At 34.0% G+C, this 22,715-nt stretch overlaps 1 protein-coding gene across 2 annotated transcripts; it reads left to right on the plus strand.

The window, feature by feature from the left end:
• Positions 1-21,142: 21,142 nt before the first annotated feature.
• Positions 21,143-22,446, plus strand: LOC145109646 (UDP-glycosyltransferase 76H1-like). 2 transcript variants are annotated; one of them, XM_079046844.1, is made up of 2 exons: positions 21,143-21,343; positions 21,420-22,446. In XM_079046844.1, exons 1-2 carry the CDS (start codon positions 21,200-21,202, stop codon positions 22,197-22,199), a joined length of 924 nt encoding a protein of 307 aa, XP_078902970.1. In that variant the 5' UTR covers positions 21,143-21,199; the 3' UTR covers positions 22,200-22,446. The 2 variants fall into 2 exon arrangements, with proteins under 2 accessions (XP_078902970.1, XP_078902971.1); XM_079046845.1 differs by having other exon boundaries at positions 21,229-21,343; positions 21,406-22,446.
• The last annotated feature ends 269 nt before the right edge of the window (positions 22,447-22,715 follow it).

A 22,715-nucleotide genomic window follows, 5' to 3' on the forward strand; every position in this document is an offset into this window, starting at 1 on the left:
GGTGTTTGCATGGGAGATGATTGAGGAACATGGAATCCAGATTGGTCCAAAAAAGTTAGAGGTTGTCCGAGGATTTCGGGCTGCTGTCAAGCGGTTGATTGGTGACGGATGGAGGTAGGAAGCCATTTCAACAGTTGGTAATTGTACCACGGAGAGTGAGTCCACCAAGGCGGAGGTAGGTGAGCCAAGGCAGCGCCGAAGATGGCAACAGCTTCTGCTGATGTAGACATCGGACAAAGGGTTATTGGTGGCAAGTGTCACGACTGTGGCTACAATGGTTGCCACAAGGAGGTCCTTGGTTGTTATTTTTGTGGTTTGGAGCACGGGTAGGGTTCCTCCGGGCATGAGATCGGGAGCTATCAACATCAATATGGAGAACTTGGCAAGCCGAAGAATGGTTTGAGTGAATGATTTGAGAGGGACGGGTCTGGTCAAATCATTGTTCTCTAAGAACAAGCATGGAGCAATCTTGAAGAATGCTTCGAAGAGGCTCATGATGATGAATAAGAGTGGCAATATTGTCAAACTGGGAAACGGGAGACCCGGTGTTGGCTAATAACTCAACAACAACATTTGTTTTTCGATAATACTCGACAATGGTTCGATCCCCAAGAACCATAGAGCGCAACTTGTTTTCTAGTTCTACTGCCCACGTGTCTTTGTTGTCTCGAAACAAATCTTCAAGAGATTTCTCAGCATCCCGAGCCTTGTACCCATTTTTGAGAACCATAGTGAGAAGAGGTTGAGTGAGGGTGCCATAAATCCACATGGCAACAAGAGAATCAAGGTTGTGCCATCTTTGTCGTCTTTTGGATTGGAGGTGCCATCAAGATGATCGAAAACACCATAGGCTTTGCAATATGTTTCGAAAAGAACTCTACAAGCATCATAGTTCAATTGATTCAAGTCAAGAATCAAGGGAACAAAAGCTTTAATATTAGTGATGTTATATGGGTTTTAGATTGTCCTCGGCCATGAGAATGGAGAATAAGAAAAACCGATCACATTAGTGGAAAAGAAGGAGAGTGACCGTAGGTAGAGAAGGATCAATCCTCTGATACCATAATAGATTGCAATTATCTTAATTGACTTCCCATTCACACTTGCACATACATATATACATCATACAAATACAATTTGGGCCTAGCTGTGATATACAACAACGGGCTAATAACTAATGTGCACTATGATATACACTGGAAAATGAGTCTCCACTTCTAAGATATGTAGTATCTAAACATTTTATGGTTGAATGATTGTTGGTTTAATTATTTTAAACGGATCATATATAGCTTTGGGGACTGTTAAATTTAAGTTTAAGATCTGTGCTTATGTTGTTATTTTGATATGTAATTTGTTTGTCCGTCAATCCCCAACAATTGTATCCATATGGTGTCCATTTGGATTTTATTAATTTTAATATTATGATTATAATTATTATTATTATTATTATCTATTATAATAATCATCAATGAAATTAGAGTTTGTTTATGAAGATGATGGGAGAACCGGTGAATATAATGGTGATGTCAACACAAATCAATGTTTCCATGGTAACACAAATCCAGTGAAGTTGATGAACCAGTTTTGATTTTTCGATTTGTCCATTGATTATAATAATAAGGAACGATAATAGTTATAATCATAATACTAAACTTTAAAATATCCACATGGACATAATATGAACATCTACCATATTGAATGTCATATTTGATGTCATGTAGGATTAGATACTCGTAAAATCTATTTTGGTGTTTTAATAGAAATGCCAAAAAATATTTTTACTCTATTGAATACGATTAAGAGATTATTGACTCAAAGAGAAAATTGCCAGTTATTGGGGGGGCATTGTATCATTAACCCTCTCTATATATCATTTAAAATTGCAGATCATGTTGAATTTGAGTAAGACCAAGACTACTTTGATTTCAATATTATGTAATGATAACCAGTATGGCAAAACAAAAACAGATCAAGTGTTTTTAGGATTTACTATATTTTGACTTGCAATTTAATGTTTTATGGACTAAAAGGTACTTGCTAAAACCTACTAAGTACAGATTTGAGACACTTTGTTTTTGATGACTAAAAAGTAGCATTTCCCCTTTAGAAGCAGACAACCATCACATAATACTCTTTGCTTATGAAACTTATAGTTTCCAAAGGACATATATGTCTCTCGCTAAGACTACAACATCAAACTTGGTGCAGAATATATGCAGCAAGGATCTTTAAAGGGTTTATTCGATAGTGAAACTAATTATGAAGAGGGTTAGGACCTGTGTAAATTATTCGTTTGTCTTCATCATAAAGATTGCCTTCTCCTGCAACTCCAAATCCAATCCCCGGTTCACTTGAAACCAAATGGAACCGTGGCAGTGATGCTTGAAAGAATTTAGCTTTCCGACTAGAGAATACTGCAGAGCGGTCGTGATCATAGGCTGTTGATGGAGGAAAATGAGTGAAAAGTAGGAGTAGCCAAATGAGAAAAACTACTGGAGCTGTTGCTCTAGAATCCTTCCTTCTCTTCATTATTTTTCTTGATTTTACTCCTTGGTCCTCTTGAAAAACTTGTTCCATTCGAAAGTTCCTTATTGTCAGCTAGTATTAGCTGGAAAAGAAATCAACCAATAGCTGAATATATGTGAGATCTTTGACTTGTACATGTGAGAGAGAGAGAGAGAGAGAGAGAGAGAGAGAGAGAGAGAGAGAGACAATTGACTGGTCGAGATTGTTGGTTCTCTTTCTCCTTATATTACGAGTTTAAGTCGCATGATTTTGACCCTTGATTCATGGAACCTTAGAACTCTGCACTTTTTAATCTTCCTTAATGTACATGCTGCATTCTATCTTAACAAACACCGTTTTGATATAAATAAATATGTCTTCGCTCTTTATATTTGTTTCTGTTTCCTTCAAATCACTCCACTATGCATATAAACACACACACACACACACACCTACCTATATAGATAATAAATGGCACTCATTCAAAGTAAAGGTTAGTTGTAACTTGTACGTTCATCTAATCGATGGTTTTTATGAAGGGATGGGGACCTAGCCGGGGGTGTAGGCCAAAGAGGTCTAATTGGAATAATCAGAGAACTTTGCAACTTCTATTAACAACACACAGGCTTTTCTCACTCGGTACGTCATACGTGAGCATGGGTCTTGAAGTTGACGGACGCCATTCGCTTCGATCTACATCTGTAAAAAGGAACAAAAGTTGGTACAAACACTCATTATGCCGAATTTAATTCCGACAATCGACACTTGGGATCCTTTGTAAATGATGTACTTGAAATTGACACCATTATAAATGCTGTACTTCACATTTAATTAACAAGTATCCTTCCTTTCTTTGGTTGGGTTTGGATTTAGAATGTCTGTCTCGATTCTATCACTCGTCTACCAAATAATTACGATTGTCGATTTCTGAATATAGCAACACTGAAACGCTTTGGTTTATGGCGTTAGGATTTCCATATTGTTTAGAAATTTCTATGTATATATCCAGTTTCATTTCAACAGTTCAACTGGGAACCTCTTTGAAAGTCATGTTTTAAATCGTTATGTATCGCTACTTCATCTTTCTTGCTGCCGTCGGAAATATGCAAAAAACTGAAAAATTTATATAAACGCTCTTCGCTAGATTCTTGAATAAATTGGGCTACCCAACGTTTATGCAAAAACTTGAATAAATTCATATATATTTAGTTACTAAATATATAATTTAACTAAAACTCGGACCCTATTTTTTTCGGGGCCCTGTGCGGCTGCACCTCTTGCCCCACCCCCCCCCCCCCCCTCTTAAAACCGGGCCTAAGCATGGGATCTTCGGATGATCAAACATGCTTCCGTTGCAAATAAGTAATAAATAATCCTTTGTTTTTAGTACATTTAACAATTATACATGTTTTGAGAACATTCTAACAAGTAGGTTATCCTTTCATGTTATTTTGTTTTGTTATTATAGCTTTATAAACACACAATATCATTTCCTTGACTAAAATTGAAGTAGTGTTAAGTGACTCCTGATCAGCGTGTTGAGTGTGAATCCACAGAAAAGTTAGTCAAAAATGTTGATTAAAAAGGAATGGTGATCCGGTTCTTACGGACCATGTTTTGAGGCTTTTTTTCTTAAAGTCTGGTTTAAGACCCGGCTGTGTTTTTTTTTACTACTTCTGATTTCCATCTCTATATAAGAGATTACTCTGTATTTTGTAAATGAGAAAAAAAAAACCAACATCACTGAAGATAAATAAAAACTCCAAGTTACCATCGTGTGGACGTAGGTCAGAAATAGACCGAACCACCTTAAATCTTTGTGTTCTTGTTAATCTATAATTCGTGAGCTGAGAGAGAGAGTTTCGTGTTCGTGTCTCGATCCTAACAAGTGGTATCAGAGCGTTGGTTTAGCTCCAGAAGGTGATTTTCAGTTTTTTGGTCGAAATTTGTTTTCGTCAAAAACGATTTTGGTGTATACCGTTGGAAAGGTCTCATTCCGAAGATTCCGAAAATATTTTTTTCTGAATTTTTCGACCACCGGAAGACGTCCAAATCGCCGGTCAAAGGTTCGCCGGAATAGTGACCGGGAAAACCAGTTCGCCGGAGAAGACGACACTGTAGCGCCGGAGCCTTGCCGGAGAAGACGACACTGTACGCCGGAGCCTTGCCGGAGAAGACGACACTGTACGCCGGAGACTTGCCGGAGAAGACGACACTGTAGCGTCACTGTAGCGTCACTGTAGCGTCACTGTAGCGTCACTGTAGCAGAATTTGAAAAACTCAGATTTGGTCCCTGAAGTTTCAGAAAATTGCAAAGACCGGTCCTGAAGTTCCAGAAAATTGCAAGACAGGTCCCTGAAGTTTCAGAAAATTGCAAGACAGGTCCCTGTTCTTTCAGAAAATTGCAAAAATGGCAGAAGATGGTAAAATCAAAATTGACAAGTTTGATGGAACCGATTATGTATTTTGGAAGATGCAAATTGAAGATATGTTGTATCAGAAAAGTTTGCATTTGCCTATGTTGGGCGAACAACCGGATGACATGTATGATGAAGAATGGAAGTTGTTGGATCGACAAGCCTTGGGTGTAGTTAGGCTTTCATTGGCAAAGAGTGTTGCGTATAACATTGTTAATGAAACAACTACTTATGGAGTATTTAAGGCTTTGTCCAACATGTACGAGAAGCCGTCCGCTTCCAACAAAGTGTTCCTCATCAAACAATTGGTTAACACCAAAATGAAGGAAGGCATGTCAGTTACTGCTCACATAAACGAGTTTAACTCGATTATCTCTCGTTTAGCCTCGGTTGCAATAAAGTTTGAAGATGAAGTACAAGCGCTCCTCCTTTTATCATCTTTGCCCGATAGTTGGTCAGGCACCGTCACAGCTGTTAGTAGTGCATCCGGCACTATTAAACTCACTTTCGAGAGTATTCGTGACTTGATTGTAAATGAAGATATCAGACGGAGAAGCAATGGTGAGACTTCTAGTTCTAGTTCTAGTTCTTTATTGCATACAGAAAGTAGAGGAAGAAGAAACGAAAGAGGACGTAGTCGAGGCAGATCAAAGTCTAGAAAAAGGGGGCAGTCCAAGAACCGAAAAGATATTGAATGTTGGAATTGCAAAGAAAAAGGTCACTTTAGAAACCAATGTCCAAAACCACAAGCTGAAAAGAAAGAAGTACACAATGTATCCTCTGAAGAATTGGGAGATTTTCTCATATGCTGTGTTGAGAGCTCAATGGAATCCTGGATTATGGATTCGGGTGCTTCTTTCCATGCTGTCTCATGCCCAGATATGGTCAAGAACCTACAAACAGGTGACTTTGGCAAAGTTAGTTTGGCCGATGATCAAGTGCTTGATATTACGGGTATAGGAGACGTAGATTTGAAGACCTCCATGGGAACCACCTGGACATTGAAAGATGTCAGGGTTATCCCAAACTTAAGGAGAAAGTTGATTTCAGTTGGTAAGTTGGATGATGAAGGACTTGATGTTCACTTTGGGGGTGGACAATGGAAAGTGATCAAAGGCAACTTGGTGATTGCCAAAGGAAAGAAGAAAGGCACTCTATACATGGTAGAGATACCTGGTGATGGTGTTCATGCAGTAACCACCAATCCGAGTCCATCTAATTTATGGCACCAACGACTCGGACACATGAGCGATAAGGGATTGAAGATGTTGGCTCAGAAAGGAAAGTTTCCAGACTTGAAGAAAGTCGAAACTGAATTTTGTGAATCTTGTGTTCTCGGGAAACAAAAGCGGGTTACTTTTGTAAAAACGGGGAAGACACCGAAAGCTCAGAAATTGGAGCTTGTTCACTCGGATGTATTTGGACCAACACCAGTTTCATCTCTAGGAGGCAAAAACTACTATGTAACCTTTATCGATGATTCAACACGCAAGGTATGGGTCTATTTTCTTAAAAATAAATCTGATGTATTTGATACTTTTAAGATATGGAAATCTGCTGTTGAAAATGAAACTGATTTGAAGGTAAAATGCCTGAAGTCGGATAATGGTGGTGAATACATAAGCAAGGAGTTTGTTGACTATTGTGCCAAGCAAGGGATAAAGATGATCAAGACGGTCCCAGGAACCCCTCAGCAGAATGGTGTAGCTGAAAGAATGAATAGAACTCTGAATGAAAGGGCTAGAAGCATGAGGTTGAATTCTGGTTTACCTAAGACATTTTGGGCTGATGCAGTTAACACTGCAGCCTACTTGATCAACCGTTCACCGTGTGTTCCCTTGGATTTTAAATTACCAGAAGAAATGTGGCAAGGGAAGGAAGTAAGTCTCAAACACCTGAAAGTTTTTGGTTGTACTGCTTACAGTTTGTTAAAAGATGGTGACAGAGATAAACTTGATTCAAAGACCAAGAAGTGTACATTCATTGGTTATGGGTCAGACGAAATGGGTTACAGGCTTTGGGATAGTGAAAACAGAAAGTTAATCCGAAGCAAGAACGTCACCTTTAACGAAACTGAGTTATACAAAGACAGAAACAACAAAAGTCCAGAAATTCAGAAGGAGTATGTTGAGTTTGAAGATGATGAAAAGAAGAAAGAAGCTTCAGTCGAAATCCCTGAATCTGGGGATGACTCAACTGACAGTGGGAGCTCAGGGGATAATTCCAGTAATGACTCTGAAGATGATGAAACCAGTCCTCTAACTCCAGAGTCCCCAGTCACACCTCAAGTTCAACTAAGAAGATCTTCCAGAGTCACAAGACCACCAAACAAATACTCACCATCTGTCAACTACATTCTTTTGACAGAAAACGGTGAACCCCAATGTTACTCTGAAGCTATAGGGTTGAAAGATTCATTGCAGTGGGAGCTAGCAATGAAAGATGAAATGAAGTCGCTTGAGAAGAACAACACATGGCACTTAACAAAGCTTCCAGTTGGGAAGAAGGCTCTTCAGAATAAATGGGTTTTCAGGGTCAAGGATGAACATGATGGTACCAAACGGTACAAAGCAAGATTAGTAGTCAAGGGCTTTCAACAGAAAGAAGGAATTGATTTCAATGAAATATTCTCTCCAGTAGTGAAGATGACCACTATCAGACTTGTTCTCAGTATTGTAGCAGCAGAAAGTTTGCATCTAGAGCAACTAGATGTCAAGACAGCTTTTCTACACGGTGACCTAGATGAAGACATTTACATGACACAACCAGAGGGTTTTCAGGATAAAGGCAAAGGAAACTTGGTGTGTAAATTGAAGAAGAGTTTGTATGGTCTGAAACAAGCACCCAGACAATGGTATTTGAAGTTCGATAACTTCATGAGAAAAGTTGGTTACAAGAGATGTGACAATGATCATTGTTGTTACATCAAGAAGTTTAAGGGTTCTTATATCATTCTACTACTCTATGTAGATAATATGTTGATTGCCGGTTCAGACATGTCAGAGATCAAGAAGTTGAAGAAACAGATGTCTGAAGAGTTCGAAATGAAAGACTTGGGAGCTGCAAAGCAAATACTCGGGATGAGTATATTCAGAAACAAAGATGGTTCTTTAACACTATCTCAAGAAAAGTACCTTGAGAAAGTATTAGAGAAATTCAGCCTTAAAGATGCCAAGATCAGAAGCACACCTTTGGGAAGTCACTTTAAGCTTTCTAAAGCTCAGTCACCCAGATCAGATGAAGACAAGAAAGAAATGGCTAAAGTTCCTTATGCATCCGCAGTTGGTAGCCTCATGTATGCAATGGTATGCACGAGACCAGATATAGCTCATGCAGTGGGAGTTGTTAGTAGATTCATGTCCAATCCGGGAAGAGAACATTGGGAAGCAGTTAAATGGTTGTTGAGATACTTGAAAGGGACTTCAAAGACGGCATTAAATTTTAAGGGAAAAGACGTAGTTCTGAATGGTTATGCAGATGCAGATCTTGGTGGTTGTAAAGATTCATACAAAAGCACCACAGGGTATGTCTTTACAGTGGGCGGCACTGCAGTAAGTTGGATGTCCAAACTACAGAAAAGTGTTGCCCTTTCAACCACAGAAGCAGAGTATATGGCAGTTGCTGAAGCAAGCAAAGAGCTTATATGGTTGAAGAATTTTCTCAACGAACTTGGCAAAGAACAAGATGATTGTGCATTATTTTGTGACAATCAAAGTGCAATTCATCTTGCAAAGAATCCCGTCTTCCATTCGAAGACAAAGCACATACAGCTGAGATATCACTTCATCAGAGAAAGAATTAATGATGGCACTCTGAAGTTGAATAAGATCAAAGGAACTGAAAATCCAGCTGATATGTTGACTAAGGTTGTCACCTTAGAGAAGTTGAAGCTTTGCATAGCTTCAACTGGCCTTCAGGATAATTTGAAGAGAAGGCCGGGTAACTAGGATGGAGTCAAGATCAAAAGTGTTTTACAGAAATACAGATGCACAGTTGAAGCACAAGTGAAGATTGTTCCGTGGCTTCAAGTGGGAGATTGTTGAGTGTGAATCCACAGAAAAGTTAGTCAAAAATGTTGATTAAAAAGGAATGGTGATCCGGTTCTTACGGACCATGTTTTGAGGCTTTTTTTCTTAAAGTCTGGTTTAAGACTCGGCTGTGTTTTTTTTGACTACTTTTGATTTCCATCTCTATATAAGAGATTACTCTGTATTTTGTAAATGAGAAAAAAAAACCAACATCACTGAAGATAAATAAAAACTCCAAGTTACCATCGTGTGGACGTAGGTCAGAAATAGACCGAACCACCTTAAATCTTTGTGTTCTTGTTAATCTATAATTCGTGAGCTGAGAGAGAGAGTTTCGTGTTCGTGTCTCGATCCTAACACAACGTGAATGATAAATACACTCGTAAGTGTTGTAAGACAGCAGGTATGTGAATGGTCACGAGTGTGTTTTTTTCATCTGTGTGAAATTATTCATGTTGGTGTAATTGTATGTGCACGAGTGTGTGATTGTATTTTTGCAAGTGTTTCTATATCTAGCTATATTCTCTAAAATGTCGTTTGAATCAGGGTTATTAGTAGGCTTTATTAACCATCAAGGGCAAGGTGCACTTTATGAAGAAAATAAGGGAGAGGTTGCCTCATTCTCGTGCTTATACGACCCTATTTATAATTTTATGTTTTAGGTCATGGTTAGATTTCTGAAATACACACTCCTCATCTATGCAATGCTCATTTCAGTGATCTAGCCTGACCATGACGATGGTGTGCTGTGTTTTCAAGTTAGAGAACACGAGCTATACACTACTATAATATTTGGTTTTAGGTACAAAATATTTCCAACCAAAGTGTTTTGTAGGAAATATTCGTTGAATTTCCTAAAAACTTACGACAAAAGTAGAATCCAACAAAATTCCTACACATTTCCTACGGAAATAGATACCCTAAAGTTTCCGGCAGAAAAGCATCGGAAGTTTCCTACAAAATACCAACGAAATATTAATTAATATTAAAAATTAAAATTTTGTTGGAATTTCATAGGAAATATAATAGTATGAATCTGGAAATTGTTTCCCACCTTTTCTTTTTTGTTTTTCCCTCCTTTTGTTTTGTCTTCCTCCTTTTCATTATTATTATTATTATTATTATTATTATTATTATTTATATTAATATTAAATATAATAATTATAATTTCAGATTATTATTAATATAAATATAATTATAATTATTTTATAATATTATTAGTTTAAATATAATAATAACTATTACTATTATTTTGATTATTATTGTTATTATTATTTTATTAGATTTATCATAATTAATTTTTTTATTATATAACTATATGTTTTTAATTAATATTAGGTTTACTATAATTATATTATTATTATTATAAATGTGCATGTATGTGTAGTTGTATGTGTGCGTACATGTATTCAACATCTGAGTATGGGGTTTAAGTTCTGATGTATGTATGTATGTGTCTGGAAGCATGCGAGTATAAAGTTTAGGGTTTAACATATGTTGTATGCCTATGTGTATGTGACATATATGTATGTCTATTGTATGTATATATATGTGTAATCATGTGATTATAGGCTTTAGGGTTTAACATATATATGAGTTTAGGGTTTATGGTTTAACATATATATGGATTTAGGGTTTAAGATATGTATGTGTTAAGGATTCATCGTTTATGGTTTAGAATTTAGGTTTCTGTGTATGTATATTTATGTGCAAGAGTATTTATGTATGTTTATGTATGTGTATGTATATACAGGCATGTGTATGTATGTATCAACATGTAAGTATATGGTATATGGTTTGGTATGTATATGTATGTGTGTGCATGTGAGTATAAGGTTTAATAACAACAAAGTTAAATAATAATAAGAATAATAATATATGTGTGTGTGTGTGTATATATATATATATATATATATATATATATATATATGTGTGTGTGTGTGTGTGTGTGTGTATGAGCATGTGTATTATATGTATAGTTTAGGTGCATGTGTATGTATGTTTATGTGCGTTACTTTGTATGAATGTCGGATATGAAGAGTTTTTCCTTATATCCAGTTTACGGTTTGGAAGTGGTACATCAATGGATTAGGATCTTAATAACGAGTTTATGACATGTTGCTTCCGTGCTAAACCTCCTTCCCACTTGTTGTATATTAAATATTTACATATGTTGTTTAGCAGTTAAAAGTTTTGCAAAATATTCAACGGGGATTTTGTTTGTTTGTGTCTTATTAGCATATTAAAGTATGACCTTATGGAAATACAAGGTAATTTGCGGGTCAAACCATAAACCATTTTGGTTGTAGACGATTTAGAGACATGGACACATATTATATTCATAAAAACATTGTTTTATAATGTTTTTTTTATCATCATCAACTCTTTACTCATAGAGATTTTATATATATGGAAAGATAAATGTGAGATAGGTTCAGGTATTCTAACTAATTATTGTATGGATGTGGGAATGATTGTGGGTCAATCATTTCAAAAACCTAAATAAGGGTTAAATAGTAATTTTAAACATTAATTAATTTTAATAATTAAATATTAAATTATTAATACATTTAATTTAGGCAAATTTATGGAAATTGGTTATTGAGCCCTACAAAACCATCTACCCGTCATCACCATCCATAGAAACGATGCCCTCTTTCCTTCCTCACCATCAACGGCGCCTAAAATCCTCCTTCACCGCCACATTATTTCACACAATCCTCCATCCCCGATTTTTTGAAAATGGACATTTGCTCCTACACTGATTTTTCAAATCAATTGTAGATACTGCCAATGATCTTCAAAATAATCCACTCGAATCCACTCAAGGAGTCCTTAAACCTCTTTCTGTGGATGAACTCGGCATTAATGTCACCGAGTTTCTCAACATTCAGATGACACAAATGAGGATTCAACCTCCTCATCACGCTATGAACCTAAAGACACAACAACAACTCAAGCTTCTGATAAATGTCTCAGCAAATCTGCAACGTTTCCTTGTCCAGATCCCATCACCATACACAAGATCAAATTTGGATCAATTTGGCTCCCATTCCATTTCTTTACCTGTAAGTATAGTTGGTTTGGATTTATCATTTATGAATTATGAGTTGGAGTTTGTAAATCTTTATTTATGGTGAGTTTTTCAAGAAAGCTCGATACACATCTAGAGTTATGTTTTTTTTTTTAATAATTTTTACAGGATAGGTAGTGTATAGATAGTTGAAAACAATATTGTTCTTGATCTAGTCCAAATGAAGTCCACTCACTGATTTTAAATTAAATTGACATGGATATATTTGTATGGATGGGCACCACCAGTGAAGTTGAACGTTAAATGGGCACCAGATGTTTAGGATCCAATTCCTACTTCAGCATCAGATGTTTTAAATACATTTTCTTTGTTATTATCTTGTAAAGTGAGTGATCATTGCATTTCCAACCTTTACTTTTCACAATTGGCATATTCGTTGTTGAAATGCCTTGAAAGAGAATTTGATGCCTATGTTGGACGCCAGGGGTTTGTAGAAATGACCGAAAGAGAACTTGATGCTCAAATTCTTGAAGAACACAAAAATAATTCTAACTTGGTTATTTGTGTTACTTGGTTCTAACATGTGGTATCAAAAGGGCTGAAGTAGCAGCAAAAGGGACGAAGTAGCAGCAACGATCTGTAACAGTGGAGGGGGCTCGGTGGTTTTTGCTTGAATATCCCAGGTCATTCCTTCTTCTTCTTCTATTTTCTTTTTATTGTTCTTGATTGAAGCTGAGAAGAACGAAAATTCTTTCTTTTTTTGTGTTGATTGTAAATCAATGGGGATTCACCAATAGATTTGGGTGGGTGTTTGATTGATGTTTAACAGCATTCAAAGGAGGATTAAATTGGATGTTTGGATTTGATTTTTTTTCACAGGAATTCATGGTTGAACGGGTGTTTGGGTTTATTGTTTTGGCAGAATTTGATTTAGCATCAAGAGGGGTTAAATTCTTGAAGAACACAAAAAGAATTATTTGTCTAGAATCGAAGTTTTATGACAATTTATAGGGAAAATGTATTTGTTCAAGAATTGTATATTTGAGAATGGTATTTTTTTAAGAATTTTATGCATTTTGATGACATTCTATTAGGCTAAAAGGAGTGGTAACACTCCTAACACTTTGCCACGTCAGCTTTTTGATTGCCACATCATTTTTCTCTATTTAACACCTAGTCTTAACATTAAGTAGGGAGTGGTAACACCTTTAGCACTCCATTTTTTTATTTTCTTTTTATAGTTTAATTTAATAAACAAACATTTTTTTTAATATTACACAAATATTTTTTATTATCACATATTTGGAACAGAGTTGCAAAAAACAGAAGTCATTAGAACAAATATATAGATTACTAAATACCTTAGGGACTAGTTTTGTAACTATGAGTTAAAATATGCCTAAATACCCATCACCATTAAGTTATACCCTAAATCAGCAGCCTCCATCCATCGTGTTCTGTTTCTCATCGAGCATGTCGCCTCCCAAGCTCCGATTCTGCAATTGTCTTTCTTCCATTGCCTGCAATTGCGTTCTTCCATCGCCTCCATTAGGTGCAATCGTTTTCTTCCCTCTGCAGGGATTTTTTTTAACTGTTCATGATCGATTGAAGCTCGAAGCATGTGATTTCTAATTTAGCAATCCTTATTTTTGTGATTGATTGTAGAATCTGATTTTAAAATTGATTTTGCATATTGATTTGTAAAGCAGCCAATCATATGCAAGCATCATTCCCTCTCTCCTCTCGCCAAGCCCTTAACGAACTTCATCTAGCGAGCCCCCTAGCGAGCGCTAGGGGGCGGTGTTCCAATGCCCTTAGCGAGCTTGGCGATGTCATTTGACGACTTCACTCCGTTTGGCCTTAGAATATGTATAATTATACTAAAATGTATCAAGAATTTTATATTTGAGAATGATATTTTTTTAAGAATGTTGTTATTATTCAACTGCAGGTTCAAGAATTTTGTTATTATTCAATAATATTCTAGTAACATTCTGACAAAACAATCTCATAGAACATCATTATAACAAAATAAAATTCTGATAGAATTCTAATCGAATTAATCAAAAAAATCAGAATTCAAAATTAAGATGATTTAAAAAAATCCGAAAATTCCATTTTTAAATTTATGTTTCCTAATTAAAAAGTAATGTAAATATACAATTTTGCCCTTCTTTTATATAAATGGTATTATTCTATTTATTTTTAATTTAATAATATGGATAAATGATTTTCTTAAAATAACTAAAATGATTGGTCCACAATCATTCTCACATCCACACAATAATTAGTTAGAATAAAATAACGTAAGTCAGATACATGTAATCAAATATGTTGATACACAAAAAATAAACCAAACTAAATGGGTAAGAAAACAATAGTGATATGTACGAATAAGAAAAGGATATGATATTGTATAATATTCATAGACAAATGTGTATTTTCATCGTAAACCTACTTTAAATTAATGATTTAAAGGTTTATTAAAACGGTAATAGGCTGGTTAATGTTTATCGTTGTATGATTTCATACATTTGGATATAGTAGATGTTTCACAAAATAGTTATTAGTTCACAAGACTAATTAACAAGCTCATACTAAGTGTTGTACGCTGGCAACAACATCTTGAACTTTGGTGGGAGCCATGTTGACATTTATACATCCATGCAAGGTACTTTCGATGTTGACATTAAATATAAATACTACATAATTATTAATTACTAAACAATTAGTAACTACATTTATTAGGAACTCATTGGTACACGAGAAGATGCAATTATCCCCACCGGTCTTGGTTTATATGGGGAGGGGAACAACGATCATATTGATGCCATAAATAATATTGGATTAGAGACCATTATAGCCACAATTTTAGCCCAAGTTACTTCGGTAAGCAAAAAAACAATTTTAGCCCAAGTTACTTCGGTAAGCAAAAAAAAATGTCGGAGAGATTTTTGTAGATTAGACAGGAACTGAATCTTATGAGTTGTACTAGCAAGATCGAGGATGACATCACTACTAATATGCTATAGGTGATTAATAATTATGACTACATGTGATTCATATGTAATTCACATATGAATTACATGTGATTCACATGTAAATCACATATGAATTACATGTGATTTACATGTAATTCACATGTAAATCATATGTAATTCACATGTGAATCACATTTGATTCACATGCAATTCACATGTGATTTACATATGATGTCATATATAAATGTGATTCATATGTGAATTGCATATTATTCATATGTTAATCACATGAAAATCACATATGTATTTTTGTGAGTGCTTTCGCATCAATAATTTTTTTTTTATTTTCTTGTAAATTTGGAAGAAATTTTGGTGAATATTGAAGAGGTGAAAAATGATAAATTGAAGAAAATAAGGAAATATTGACACGAAAACATGAAAACGCTTTGAAATTTGTAGCATTTTTTATTTTTTATATTTTATTTTGTATCGAATAAAATATTTGTACTATTATGTTTATAGATTAATTAATAAATATGAGATTTGTTGTGATTTACTTACGAATATTATAGTATAAGAAATGTACATATGTGCAATTGAAAAAATATGCACATATGCACCTAAAAATTTATTTTTTGAAAGAAAATGCAGTTTTAAAAAAAATGCAGTTTTTTTTTAATACAGTTTTTTCTGAAAAAAATATAATTTTCTTTAAAAAAAACTTATAGTTGTTTTATTTAAAAATGCAGTTTTTTTGAAAAAAAAATGCAATTTTTTTTAAAAAATTGCAGTTTTTTGAAAAATTTGCAGTTTTAAAAGAAAATTCAATTTTTTTTTCAAAAATTCATGTTTTCTATAAAAAATTTAAAAAATCTGCATTAAAAAAAACGAAAAATACTATTTTTAAAAAAATATGAAAATTTGATTTATTATGTAAATTTTTAGACATTTATATTAATATGTTAAATAACACAAAAAAATTAAACATTAAATGAGATTGGTAAGATGACGATCATGTCCTTAACGAATTACTTTTGATCAAACGCTCCACTTTTAGTTCTCGGGTTCTCGGGAAACTTTGAGTTTTCAAAAAAAACTGCATTTTTTTTTAAAAAAACAGCATTTTTTATAGAAAAAAACTGTATTTTTTTTTTCAGAAAACTGTATTTTTTTTCTAAAAACCTGCATTTTTTTTTCAGAAAAACTGCATTTTTTTCAAAAAAAAAAAAAGAAAAAAAAAAACTGTGATTTTTATAAAAAAGTGCAACTTTTTTCAAAACTACATTTTTTTAACAAAAAAATCAACGTTTTAGGTACATATATGCATATTTTTTCAAATGCATATTTCTTATACTATAATATTCGTAAGTAAATTATAAAAAATCTCATTTTTATTAATCAATCTATAAACATAATACAAGTATTTTATTCAATACAAAATAAAATATAAAAAAATACAAAGATTCACAGTGTTATCATTTCTTCATATCAAGATTTCCATATTTTCTTCAATTTATCACTTTTCACATCTTCAATATTTTCCAAAAATTCTTCAAAATCTACAGGAAAATAAAAAAAATGATTAATGTAAGAACACGCACATATATATATCATGTAAGATTCACATGTGATTATATAATGTGATATTCACATGTGATTGTATCTTTTAAGATTTAAATGTGAAATTCACAAGAAAATTTTAAAAAATAATTAACGAAGAATACTTACACAAAATGCATGTGTGCATATAGACGTAATTCATATATGATTCACTTGTGATTTACATGTGAATCACATGTAATTCACTTTTGATTTACATGTGAATCACATGTAATTGATATGTGATTCACTTGTGATTTACATGTGAATTACATGTGATTAATATGTGAATTACATGTGATTTACATGTGAATCACATATAACACATATATGATTTACATGTGAATCACATGTAATTCATATGTGATTTACATGTGAATCACATGTAATTCATATGTGAATTACATGCGAATCAAATCTAATTCATATATGAATTAAATGTGATTCATATGTGAATAACATGTCATTTACATGTGAATCACATGTAATTTATATGTGAATAACATGTGAATCACATCTAATTCATATATGATTTACATGTGATTCATATGTGAATAACATGTGATTTACATGTGAATAACATGTGATTTATATGTGAATAACATGTGATTTACATGTGAATCACATGTAATCCATATGTGAATTACATGTGTATCACATGTGATTCATATGTGATTTACATGTGAATCACATGTAATTTACTTAATAAGGTTCGAAAAAAAAATCAGGAAGAGAAGAAAAAAAGTTACACAAGGGATTTTCTAGAAGGTTGTCATTGTTGGTTCCAACATCAATCATGATAGGAAGAACCTATTACAATGAAAAAAGGAAAAAGATATATGTTTGCAAGTGAGAAATTTTAGAAATATGTATATATTGAGATGGATAATGTGCAAACATTACTCTATGAGGATTTATTCCAGCTGCAGCAACATATAAATCCAACTTCCCAATTGCAATTCCAATACCCTGAACTCCTAGATCACCAAGACCCATTATTCTTCTTCCATCTGTAACAACAATCATATCAACCTACAAAATTTGCAAAAAGGTTTTGAAATTTGAACACAAGCACTAATGTATCTATATCGAATAATTATTTTAAAAAAAAGAATCATATCATTTATTTAAAAGTAGAGTACCTGTTCAGCAGGCCAATTATAAACCATTGACATCATTTCTCTATGGCATTTTAATGTGAAATTTTTACTACTTTTTTGTTCATCAAGATGATGCACACCTACCTTCCTTCAATGGATCCCACCTATAAACCAAAATTAAACATTATTTCAGTTTACAGATATATTTGTTTTATTAAAATAGAAGAAATAATATGATAAAAGACATACTAAGAAACCTTGTTGATCAGGAAAGGCAACAACACACCTAGTTTGGTATTTATTGTCAAAAGTTTGATGGATATTGTTGTATAGGATCCGGAAATAAACCATTTTATTTTTTCTTCATAAACTATGTCTACATGAGGTCGCCTTGTTCATTATACTTTAAAAATTATACTCAATTATACTTTAAAGCAAACAATCAATTGTATCTTAGCGAAAAAATCACAGGTATCCTCACAAATTATATGTTTAAAAATGGTCTCTTTTGGAACATAGAAGCATGCATCTGTTCGGGTAAAGAGTATGTGAAACTCACCTACACGTTTAAAGGATATCAGAGGAGAGAAAACAAGGAGGGTTGTTAGAAGCAGCAAGACAGAACGTGTAGTCCACCATTGCTGACCAAACCATTCTTGCATCACTCCTAAATGGTGTTTGTGTTCCCCTTCAGACCATGTTCCAGATAGTACATCACCTGTCATCACCACTCACCACCTTTAATAACTAACATCACACCATTTAAACTCCAAATCTTAATTAACAAGCGCCCCCTCAGTAATCTGTTATAGTCTCTTCAGTTTTCATATTTATGGAAAATTGCAGATATATCACAAGTGTCATGGACAAGGACAATTCATCTATCATGAATTGTTTACTTCTCTTTCAAATTTGTTTGGAATTGTCAATCTAAAATTAAATTTTACATAGTATAAAATAAAACCTATGTCACCTTAAAAAGAATAAAAATGTCATCTTCAGTCATTAAAAAGGAGGAGAAAGAAAGATAATAACTAAAGAACAGGTGGATTCACAAGATGTGGAAATGAAATTGACTCATGTGATGTAGGTTATGCTAACTTGAGAAACCTAATTTGGTATATAAATTTGTATGAAATTTGTATATTAAAAAAAATCAAAAGTCACAATTGGAGTCCATTTTGAGAAATAATTGTTCCAAAAAAGAACCTCATCAAGTATAAAGCAAACAATCAACTGTATCTTATCGAAAAAATCACAGGTATCCTCATAAATTACAGATAAACGTAACATTCAAGGACTTGAAACCTAATGAGCTAAGTCGGTTCAATGTCTCCAGTACCATCTAAACTTGGACCATGGAAAGAAGAGTAAAGTCGTAATTCTAGTTCCTCAGTTGTTACCTGGTTGATTACAGCCATGGCTTCCTCCGTTTGCTCTGATTTTCTTTTCCGAGGACAGACTGAACGAAGAGGAACACAAAGGTTTGTAACTTGAAGTCAAATTTTATTTTCCAATTGATTAACGATGGGAAAAACTCATCTGTGATCAACTAGATAAAGCCGCTCATATCATCGATGTCGAACAGACTCTGGATTGAACGGACAGTGTTGCTGCTTCAGAACATCGAGTCGTCCTCTGGCTCGGAGACCGGAAGCTCAGAGGCGAAGGAGAATCGGGAGGTTCGGATCGATCGGACCTCTGGCTGATTTATTAGGGCACGAAACTTCGAGAGGGAAGAATGACACAACCACCGTGATGTTAAATCTATCAATCATCGGAGAATCTTCAATGAAGGCGATAAGCTGTGCGTGTTTTCAAGCTTCGACAATGAGAGAGAGATGACCTTGAGCTCTCATAGATCTTGTCCAATTTCTCATCTGTTATTCGTTTCTGATGATTTCTGGTTCTCTAATTGCCATTTTTGGTAGCGTATTGGAGATTGGGGGTAGGCTTCTTTGAGCAGATCTAGGTGGCTGCGGGAGTGAAGAACTTCAAATCGGTAGTGTTCGTTACAAATGGTTGGGACTTGGGATTAGATTGTTCATCGCCGCCATGAAATTACAACTCTTGATGCAGTGGTTACAACCACGTGAAATCCCTTTGGGGGAAGGATCGACGATGAAGTTGTAAGAAAAAGAGAGATGACGGACAAAGACGATCGAGGGATTTGAGAGAGGCATCGATTGATTTGGGGGGAATAATCTCTTCAGTACCGTAAATGCCCTTTGATTGATTTTTGAACAATACCCCCGTGTTTAATTTTCTCATTTATTTACATAAATGCCATAAAATATCTTAGCCCTTCATTTTTTTAATCTGACGGTCCACTTTTAGTTCTCGGGTTCTCGGGAAACTATAGGTTCTCAAGTGATCCTTCCTCTATATATATATATATATATATATATATATATATATATATATATATATATATATATATATATATATAGAGAGAGAGAGAGAGAGACAGACAGAGAGAGGTAGGTTCCGCTGAGATTAAAAATAAAATTAAGATCTTGAGATTCAACCTCAGCCACATATTTCACATCTGCCGATCTAACCCTCCGACGTACCGGCGCGGCATGCCAGTTATAATCATCTTCCGATCTAATGTGTTTTTATGTTTTGTTCGAATAAACAAATTAAAATAGAACCCCAAATAACTATTAAACGTCAAATATAATTATTACTGTTGTTTTTTTATGTGTTTTCCGTTTACATCATTTGTTTATGTGTCTTACTTTTTTTTTTAGCTTTAAGAGATTTTATTGTTAGTTTTTAAACGAATAATCTTAAATATTATGATAAACAACTGTCATACCATCATAACAAAATGAGTATTAACAAGCAGTAAATTTTAACAAATGAAATACGATTCAAATTAAAATACGAGCGGAATTTTTTATTATTTCAGACAATATATACTTAATGGGTATTAAGAAGCGGTATATTTTATTTAAGATTATTCTTCTAACAAATAGTTGTTAAAATATAATTATTATTTCGATAGTTGTTATGACGGTATGATAGTTGTTTATCATAATATTTAAGATTATTCGTTTAAAAAGTAACAATAAAACCTCTTAACGATGAATAAAAAAATAAAGTACATAACAAATTATGTAAATGAAAAACACATAAAAAAATATTAAATAATTATATTTGATATTTAATAGTTATTTAGGGTCCTATTTTAATTTGTTTATTCTAGCAAATAATAAAAAAAAAAGACAAAACTTCAAAAATGGTCCCCATGGTATTCGAAAATATCAAGTTTAATCCCTAAGTTCAAAAAACCTCACAGATGGTCCCTGTGGTTTCAAAACTTTTAACATTTGGTCCTTCCGGCTCACTCCGTTAGCATTTCACCGTTAACTCATTTTTTAATTTTATATTGCAGGGGTAATTTGGTCATTGGAGTTGTAACCTTCTTCCTTTAATGAAAACCGTAGACCCCATCTCGAGAAACACCTGATTCAGATGATAAATACACAAAAGGAAACATCTGAAAAAGAATCAATCGTTATCATCTATGCTAGCCTCATGTTTTTTGTCGGAAACCTCGCCGGCGATCTGGGTCTACCCTCCATCATCTTGCGCAGCAGCTGTGCAGCCTTCCTTCCTAGTTACTGGATCATCCCTCAGCTCCATCAAGAAGGTCGATTTCCTGTATAAGGTAATCGGCAATCCAAAACCCACATAAACAAACAATCTAAGTACTAAAATTCTGCTTTAAAGATTCTTTTTTGCAGGAAATGATTCCAGAGTTCCATCCATTCAGATACAAAGATCTACCCTTTATTGGCCTTCCAATACAAGAAGTCCTTGATTTGATCGCAATGATCAGCCCCAAAATACCCCCTTCTGCTTTCATTTGTAACACCCTCGAATGTCTTGAACAGTCAACACTGACCCAAATTCGCCATCACTACCAAGTACCGATTTTTACAATCGGCCCGTTGCACAAAACATCTCCAACTCCTTCCACTAGCTTCCTTGAAGAAGATACCAGCTGCATTCCTTGGCTAGATAAACAATCACCCAAATCAGTAATTTATGTAAGCTTAGGAATCTTAGCAACCATAGATGCAAAAATAGCAACTGAAATGGCATGGGGCATAGCCAACAGTAACCAACCCTTCATATGGATGGTTCGATCGGGTTCGGTTCATGGGTGTGATTGGATAGAGTTTTTGCCGGAGGATTTGGTAAGCGAGATGAAGGTGAGAGGTATGATCGTAAAGTGGGCACCCCAGAAGGATGTATTGGCACATTCTGCAGTTGGAGGATTTTGGAGCCATTGTGGTTGGAATTCGACCCTGGAAAGTGTATGCGAAGGGGTTCCAATGTTGTGCCAACCGTGTAGTATCGATCAAATGATGAATGCTAGGTATTTGAGTTATGTCTGGAAGATGGGTTTGGAAATGGTTGTGGAGAGAGGGGAGATCGAGAGTGCAATCAGGAGAGTTTTGGTGAGCAAAGAAGGAGAAGTGATGAGGCGTAGGGCTATGGAGATTGAACAATTGAAATGACGAAATTACCCCTGCAATATAAAATTAAAGAATGAGTTAACGATGAAATGCTAACGGAGTGAGCCGGAATGACCAAATGTTAAAAGTTTTGAAACCATAGGGACCATCTGTGAGGTTTTTTGAACTTAGGGATTAAACTTGATATTTTCAAAAACCACAGGGACCATTTTTGAAGTTTTGTCTAAAAAAAATGTTATATGATGTGAACGAACAAAACATAAAAAATATATTAAATCGTATATTCGAATAAGATGTCATAAATATTGAAAGATTTTAAAATTACAAAAACAAAGATAAATAAATAAAGCTAAGAATAAATGATAATATATATAATTTAGATTATATATATATATATATATATATATATATATATATATATATATATATAATTTAGATAATTAATTTAAAAAAATAAAAATAATTTTGTAAGAAATCTATACAAATAAGGAACAAATAAAATTGTTATATTATAATAATAATAATAATAATAATAATAAACTGTTAAAAGAAAAAGAA

Source organism: Lactuca virosa, chromosome 4 (assembly GCF_052849685.1).
Source record: "Lactuca virosa cultivar CGN04683 chromosome 4, Lactuca_virosa_CGN04683_v6, whole genome shotgun sequence".
Classification (NCBI taxonomy): domain Eukaryota; kingdom Viridiplantae; phylum Streptophyta; class Magnoliopsida; order Asterales; family Asteraceae; genus Lactuca; species Lactuca virosa.

Excerpts from the sequence above, each read along its gene's own strand:
- LOC145109646 (XM_079046844.1), top strand. The coding sequence starts at position 21,200 with ATGCTAGCCTCATGTTTTTTGTCGGAAACCTCGCCGGCGATCTGGGTC. Across the intron at positions 21,344-21,419 it reads AGGTCGATTTCCTGTATAAG|GAAATGATTCCAGAGTTCCA; the intron begins GTAATCGGCAAT and ends TCTTTTTTGCAG.